The sequence below is a fragment of the Pogona vitticeps genome, chromosome 4 (assembly GCF_051106095.1).
Source record: "Pogona vitticeps strain Pit_001003342236 chromosome 4, PviZW2.1, whole genome shotgun sequence".
In the NCBI taxonomy this organism is placed as follows: domain Eukaryota; kingdom Metazoa; phylum Chordata; class Lepidosauria; order Squamata; family Agamidae; genus Pogona; species Pogona vitticeps.
The window spans coordinates 56,651,068-56,659,549 of NC_135786.1; the positions used below are offsets into that span (position 1 = coordinate 56,651,068).

The following is an 8,482-nucleotide window of genomic DNA, read 5'->3' on the forward strand; positions in this document are numbered from 1 at the left end:
AACCTGGTGCCTTCCAGGTATGTTGCACCAGTTTCCATCATCCTCAGGCCACATATCTGGAAGAATCAGATGAGAGAAGGCTGTGCCGATAACTAGATGGCAATGTGTAGTATCTGTGAACGTATCCAGGCATTATACTAGGAATGGGCAAAGCTGGATTGCAAATCTCAGCAATTCCTCACTATTGGTTCTGCTGGGTAGAGCTAAAGGGAGAAATCCAGAAATGTCTGGAGGGCCACCCTTTGCCCACCCTGCATGATATGGTTGGAAACTTCAAGGATCTCCCCGAGACCTGAAGCCTTTCTCCTCGCCTCTCACAGGTGTTCCTCCTGGCTGGACGAAAACGCAAGAAGAGCACAACCTCTAATTACTTGGTCTCCATTGATCCCACTGATTTGTCTCGAGGTGGCGAGAACTTCATTGGAAAGCTAAGGTTAGGAGAAATGGGATCCATCTGCTTTAACTCTCAGTTTTGAACAATGATGGGTAGAGCTAATCAGGACAGCAGCAGCAGCTGGAATCGTAAACTGATTTGAGACATATTTGCCTTCCTCCTTTATGTTGTGGTATGGCTGGTCCACCTGGTCCTTGAAAGGACTTTCAGCTGAATGGAATCAAAATCCATTGGGGTTGCCTTATACTGAGGGCATGATCACATGGATGTTTGTCATGGGTTGATACAAACTTCTGTACACCACAGCCGGATGTTTAAATCAGTGTTGCCTTTCATGCAGAAATGCTTAATTATCCCAGGAAGGTGCATTTCAAGTGACCACATGTCACATCTCCCCCCACCCCATTCCACTCACTTGTCCCTACCATTATCACCACACTCTTACTAGCATTCAAATTACCTTTTTGCCTCAAACATTTAACCAGTGAAATAGCACTGAACTGACATGGTAAACTTTTGAAATAGTGCTGTATCAGTTTAGTGCCACACTAGAAGAAAAATGTTTTTAAAAACCCACTTTACAAATGGCATTGCAGTTGTAGTCCTTACCAGCATAAGAAGCCAGCAGGCAAAAGGAGTAAAATGCACTCCTACACCAAGCTTTACTCTGTTCATCATCTGTGGTGTTCTCCGGACATGCCCAGCAATGCCCAGCTTAAGGAACCACATAAGCAAAAAGCAAAGCAAAGTAATGCAGTTGGAAACACTATGAAAACAAATAGCAAGCCCTGTTGGCAAAGAAAATATACCTCATACTTATGCCAAAAGGTCGCCTCTATTCACAGTTAGTGCTAATGTTGCATCGTCAACGGAATAAATATCAAAAGGAACAGTGGGGAACACAGCAGAAACAGTGACATGAACACCATCTGGTTCCCTCCTTAGTCAGTTGATGCTCTGTTCAGCTCAGAAACATTGGCCTTTCAGACCCTTTGAACTACAGATCCCACACCCCCTTGCCTTTGGCCATCCTACCTGTGTCTTGTGGAAGGTTAAGTGCAGAACATCTGGAAGGTGAAATTTTACTGACTACTTATCTACCCTAGGATATAGACTACACCAGTGATGAGGAGGATTCTCTAGCCCATGAGCTGGGTGTGGTTTTCAGAGACTTTCAATCTGGCCAACAGATCCTGTTATCCTGTTATATGCTGACTTGGCAGGGAGGGACTTCTTGACCTGAGCAGCCCTTGGTCCCAGCAAGGGTGGGGCACCTCCCCATGAAATTTGGAGGATGGGAAGCATCCCTCCTGGTTTGAGCAGAGGCTATTCCCATTTTTTTGTCCTTCCTGCCCAAAATGGAAGGATGGGCTTTAATTTTCTAGCACCTTATGGCACTTTATGCATTCCTGACCTAAATTGTAGAAAATAAGCCACTGAAACAAACAGATCCATTTTTGAGCAATGCACAATACAGGCAGCCTGGACTGAAAGCACGGCAAGATACAATAAATCTAAGCCCATTTACACCCCACACCCACCCACGAATCCTGATCGTGGTCACATGCACAGGGCTCATGGCCAGTGTAGTAGGTGCACTCATTGAAATGTTGGGATGGGTTGCCCTGTCTGATGAGCCACCTTTATGATTACATAAACATATGCATGCATACACCCGGCTTACAATATATAATGGCACTACAGTGCAGTAGTGCCATTATATATTGCAGTAATTCTCCAAGGTTTCAGTAATTCCAGATCTACCTGGAAAAGCCAAGGATTAAACCTTCAACCTTCTGCATGGAAGTCATGTGCTTTCACACAATAGACCATCGAGCCCCTCCTTAATATACAGCCCTTCTGTTTCCTGGTGTAGCAGTTGGTCTGGGTTTGGATTCCAGGGACTTCCATCCAAAGTGAGAATCATGTCCCCCTCCCCAGACTGACAAACCAGACAGGTCCTGTTATCAGATCTGGTACTGAGATTATCCCTGGGGCCCAGAGGAAAGAAGTGGCTTAGCTGGTTTTAGCCAAGGGAGAGGAGAAGCATGCTACAATTTCACAGGCCTGGGCATTTGAAATACCACAGATGTCCTGACTAGTGACCTTTCCAGCCTCATCCTATTCCACCCTATTTGCACATATTCCCTCCTCCAACTCATATGCACCCTACACGTACTTGCTATAGTTCACTAAAGTACAGTATAAAAAAGCCGTTTCAAGGGATGGTGAGTCTTAAGATAGAAGGGTTGTCATTGTGCCAAGCTCTCAGACCTCTCAGACCACATGTCTAATCTCCTACTTCCATTTTAGATCCAATTTGATGGGCACTAAATTTTCCGTGTTCGACAATGGCGTGAATCCCGAAAGAGCAAATGCAGATTGGTCAAATGTGCGCCAGGAGCTGGCAGCGGTCATTTATGTAAGTAACTAGTATGCATCCCTTTGACCACTGCCTTCTTAGAACATGGCAGGTTTTTGCGCTTGTGGGTCTCTGTCCCAAGGGAATTGGGGGGACTTTCCATCTACTGTAGAAAACTGTCTTTCAATGGCTCCAAGTCAGAAGGCTTTTCCACAGGGTCAGTAGAAATGGGTTGCAGAAGCTGGAGACAATCCAAGTTTTGGTGGAATGATGCTTGCCACTGTTCTCAAAAGATGTTGCAACTAATAGAATATTATCTTAATTTATATCAAGGCATGTAGTACATCCTGGTCAAGCTTTTAAACTTCTGTAACCATTCCACCATAGTTTTGTCCAATCAAGTGTAGCTTTTTGCCTATTTATTTTTCCTCCCTTATCCTTTGAGGCAAAAAAAATTATTTATAGCAACAGACAGATACAGCAAAGCTATACAAACCCCCCACTTCATCCTCTTTTCAAAAACTGAGTTGCTACAGTTGCTCTCACAAGACTGCCTGCTAGTTGTCAGGAAGAAAGATCATGTGAGCTATTTCCATTCCAGATGTTAGCTAGCACCTCACATTGCTGAAAGTAAAAGAAAGCTTGATGGAAAATCTGGAGTGGAGTTTAGTGAGAAAGATCTGCAAGCTTAGCTCTGATCCTGTGTCCTGAGCTTGAGTTGAGCATGTGCTCAGAGGCGCCCTTTTCCTTCATTCCAACTATATGTTCCCTCCAGAGTTTCTGTTTTCTATTTCACTCTCACTGAAGGGCCTTTGGACTTTAATTGAAAATCCCAATAGATCTCCAGAATCTGACGTTTGCTTCTTCCTGGCAAAACAGGCTTGCTAGGGTAAGAACACAAGCTCACTTTTAAGGCAGATGAGTGGGACATCTCACTCTCCAAATGTTGTTGGAAGCAACTCCCATTGCCCTAAGCTATCCAAATAATGATGGATCCTGCTAGTAGCTGAGCACCAGCAACATCTAGAGGCCATGTGTTTCTATTCTTCCCTTAAGAAGCAGAATGTCAACCTCCTCTAAAGTTATCACAGCAATATATTCTATGTTTAATATGTTGGGATAATAAAAATGTGTTGTCCTGTAGTACCTGAGCAACAGCTATGGCACTAGCTTGGGAATGGCTGATTAGCTGCTCAAAGCTGTTCAGAAGTAAATGAATGAACAGATGACATGGTATACATACATGGTGGTTTTCAGACTTTGGGTTTTTCTGTTTTAGGAAACAAACGTATTGGGATTCAAAGGGCCTCGAAAAATGACAGTGGTTATTCCAGGAATGAATTCTGACAATGAGAGGGTACCAATCCGTCCTCGAAATGTAAGTTGCTAACAGTACTTTCCCCAGGGCACAGTTAGTTCAGAAAAGTCTCAGATTGTGTGTGCAGTTCCCTACTGCAATGCAGAATATGCTTAGTTCCACACCATATGTTGGTGATGCTGTGTGTGATTAGAACTGTCACAGTGTGGAAGACCCCACACATTTTTAGAGACCACATAATCATTGGTCTACTCTTCTGTCAGCAGGAAGAGCTATAGACAGAGACTATGGAAAAGGCCGTTAAGATAGAGGTGTTTCTAAGGCCCTGTCTCTATATTGTCTCTCTCACTCTTATGTCATCGGCAGTGGGATGATAGATCCCATCTTTCTGTGAGGTTTCGACCTTTGGCTCCAAATTCAATTCCAAGAAATCAGTAGATCTTTGTTGTTTCAAAACAGGTATGGGGTTTATTGGTGCTTTAAACAATGAACATGATTACGAGTCCTTTCTCCTTCTGCCAATGGGTCCGGAAGGGGCTTCCATTCGTTAAACAGGAACGGGTTTCTATAACTGTTGTCCCATGGTCCCGGGAGATCAGCGGAGACCCAGTTCTTTACGGTCTGCCTCATCGTGTATTCCAGCAGGGGCATGGTCTCCTCATCCAGGTCATCATCCCATGGGATCCATCCACCGGAGTCTCAGTTCGCCCAGGGTCCTCCCTGTAATTCCTTCTCTTCATCTCCCTTACTCTCCATTCCAATCTTCCTCTCCTTCCTCTCTCTACTCTTTCCTTTTCCTCTCTCAATCTCCTTCTCCACTCCCTTGCCTCTGCTTCTCCCCAATAAGAGGGTTTAGGGGGAATCTCCGCTCTTCTATAATCTGCCTCTTTTTTTAGCACTCTTAATCTCTCCCATAATCCAGTCCAAGGATCCTGCATCCACACCCATTCCCAACGGAGTGGTAACTGGTCTTTTCTCCTCTCTACCTCCCCCGTCCCTGCTTCAAACTCCACCTTCCTTTTTTTCTCTCTCTCTTCCCACCTTTTCTCCCTGAACCTCCCCCTGTCATCACTTTCTGTATGTCTTCTGTCAGCTCCTCTATCACTGTCTCCTGCTGAGGTTCCAGTGTAGGTTCTGGTGCGGGTTTGGGGTCCACTTCCTTAGTTTTGTTGTTGAGGAGGGACGGCTCTTCAGTGAGTGGGGTATCCCTCTCGCCCTCTGTCTCACACCTTCCCACACTAGCAGATCATTGTCTGTGCTGGCTGTTGGTGATGGGAACTGTAGTTCAAAACTGCTGGAGGATACCATCATAGAGAAGTCTGCTCCGTAAGGACCTCAGCCACATGTTATATACATGGGAGAGCAGTTCCTTTGGCCACGTGAAACTGAGTAGGCAACAGAGCACAATGCAAAGCAATGGCTAGGATGCCGTGTCTGGACCCAAAGAGATAGCTTCCAATCTTTGATCATCTTTTTGATGAACAAACCTCTTGGGTTTTTTTTTTTAAATAAAATGAGAGTCGTATCCTAAAAAACTGAAAAAAAAATCTGATACAAAAGTACAATACTGTAAATGTAATTTAATTGTAATTTCCAAAAGAATTTGGAAGGAACCGAGGTGGGCTTTGGGGATGTAGACAAAAGATAGCAAGCTCTGACACATAATGACTCCTGGGTGTTGTCTTTTGCTGGTTTCCAAGTTCCTTTCACAGAGTCCAAATGAATGTGTGTGTGTGTGTGTGTGTGTGTGTGTGTGTGTGTGTGTGTGTGTGTGTGTGTGTGTGTGTGTGTGTGTGTGTGTGTGTGTGTGTGTGTGTGTGTGTGTGTGTGTGTGTGTGTGTGTGTGTGTGTGTGTGTTACTTAGTGGAACTCAGAAAAGCATCTTGATGTGCCTTTGAATGTAATACTTCTACTGCTTTTCTCACATCTTCCCAGGATAATGATGGGCTGCTCATGAGGTGGCAGAATAGGATAATGGACAACTTAATTGAACTGCATAACAAAGCCCCTGTGTGGAATGATGAGACCCAATCCTACGTACTGAACTTCCACGGCAGAGTGACTCATGCTTCTGTCAAGAACTTCCAGATTGTGCACAGCAATGACCGTAAGTCCCATGGAGCTTGTAGCCTGTGAGAGTAAAGACTTGTGTGTTGCTGCCACTGAGGAGATCAAGCAAGGATGGCTGAATATTTAGTACTGCTCTATGCAATAGACACTTGCAGAGGCCGAAAAGAGAGTATTGTGTTGTACTTTTCATTGAAACAAAAAATCAGTAAGGAAAATGGGATTTGTCCACTGATCCTGCCTGATGGGTGCCTCTTGAATGTGTTGCCCGTGCAGGCAACACTAGTCTGCCTGTGTGACTAAACTGTCCTAGAAGAATCAAATATATTTCAGCACACCTTCCAACCACCAGGCGACTCTTGCCAGAGACTAGATGAATTATAGGTTTTAGCATTGCAGGCTCCATTTTTGTTCTTTACTTTGGATGCAAATCTGCCTAATGACTACATTGTCTCTCAAACCAATCTTCCATCCAGCCATACACCTAGGAGAAATCCTGACAGGACCTATATGGCTCAGATTGCATGATTGGTTTGCTGTTTTGAGCAATGGCTTGCACTAGAAGAAACATCACCTAGGTTTGTGATAACAAATAGGAGTCCAATATAATGGGCAGGTGGAATGTGTGGAAGCTCCCAGTATTAGCCATGGAATCTGTGAAAATGGGATTGTCAGGATCGCTTGAGATTTGTTTGATTAACTTTATTTTTGAATCTCTTGACCAGGGAATTCTTAAGAGTTTTCAGCCAAAAATTAATTTCTTAATGTTCTGGAATTTTTGCAATCAGCTCTGAACAGTTAACCCCCTTGTAGGGTACCAGGCATGCATCAATGATCCACTAGAGGGAGCATAACAATAGGAAGATTGAAATGATTTGTTGGACATCCTTCATCACCAAAAAGGCAAATTAAGTTTTATGTTGTTTGAATCTTAAGATTGAAATCTCTCCTGGGTATGTTGCACTATGCTTCACCCCTAGAAATGCTGAAGAATGAATAATATTCTTCTAATAACTCAATACAGTAATCCAGTTTCAGAATGGCCTGTGTCTAAAATAGCCAGTAACGAGTACTGCTTGTCAACTTAACTTCCCATTCAATTTGTGCTCCAACCCAAGAACCCTGAATTTCTCATTGGGCAAGAAACTGTCAGATTGCAAAGTGCTAGAAGCATGCACACATAGCATAGATGTTTATACAGTTAAGATACAGAACGTTTTAGCATAAAATTGTTGTCCTGAATTAGTGCAACACTTGATTACATAAACAAGGAATTCCAGGATGTTCACATCTATTTATACCATTGCAGAGTGACTTGGGTCACTCACACAGCTCACATGTTTCCTTATGGAATGATGAGCACCTTCTCAAAATAGCAATCCAAAGATTGTTTATATCAGTGGACCCTGACCTTACCTGATACCCTCCATATGTATTGGACTAAATGCTGGTGGGGATGATGGGAGTTGGTCTCAGGAAGTCAAAAAAAATGAAATTTTGGTTGTATGATTACTGATTCCAGGGCAATGAAAGGGAGAGACTATTGTTCCTGGTGCAGCTCTGGGTTGCTGGTTCTTTTCATCCACTAGTTTATTCCCTGAATGTACAGATCAGAGTTGATGGTCATTTAGAAGTTGGTATACCAGGAAAATGACCATGGCAGAGAGTGGGATCTCCTTAGTAACTGCACAAATACACAACCAAAGGAATGTAAAACAGAGACAGAAGGTCAAATCAGAAGGAATACAATTCACAAAATGAGCAATTGTGAGAATGGCTATAAAAAATAAATAACAGCTTCTGTTTTAGCTTGAAACCCTGACTGGGAACCTGACAGTAGGGTTTTTCACCCTTCATTTTCCATTCACATTCCAATTCAGATGACCACACACACACACGCATCTGCTGTTTGGTTGGATAGAAAGCTCCCATGAGCAATGACAGAAAATTTTCCCCCAGGCATATAGCAGGCACTAAGGGTCAGTCTTGATCAGGACTACTGCAAAAAGAGGGTGGGGGACCCAAAGCCCTTAACCCCAGCCAGGTGCTGATCTAGGTCAGCAGGCTTGTGCCTGCTATTACTTGTTAAAAAGTCATTCACACAATTGCCAATTATGTGAATTGTGTTTGTCCCATATTACATATTATACAAAAACATACATTTGGGCCACATGGATCACAGGTCTCAGGCTGTGTTTTTAATGCACTTAGAAGGTGCCTCTCCCACCCCATCCAACTTCTGAAGTTCATTTGAAGATTTGGCACTCTGTATAAGTGGGGTCCCTACACATCTGTTTGTGCGGTCCCTGTAACTGTGGCCCTAAGCAATTCTGACACAATA

General features: G+C 43.6%; 1 protein-coding gene across 2 annotated transcripts in view; it reads left to right on the top strand.

Annotated features, from left to right (window-relative positions):
* The window catches only part of TULP1 (TUB like protein 1), a 59,280-nt gene that overhangs the window by 28,706 nt on the left and 22,092 nt on the right, over nt 1–8,482 (top strand). For both annotated transcript variants that reach the window (XM_020795062.3, XM_072997457.2), the window contains exons 10-13: nt 321–433; nt 2,708–2,816; nt 4,036–4,134; nt 6,010–6,181. In XM_020795062.3, coding sequence (XP_020650721.3) covers nt 321–433; nt 2,708–2,816; nt 4,036–4,134; nt 6,010–6,181 — 493 coding nt within the window. The remainder of the gene's footprint in view (nt 1–320; nt 434–2,707; nt 2,817–4,035; nt 4,135–6,009; nt 6,182–8,482) is intronic.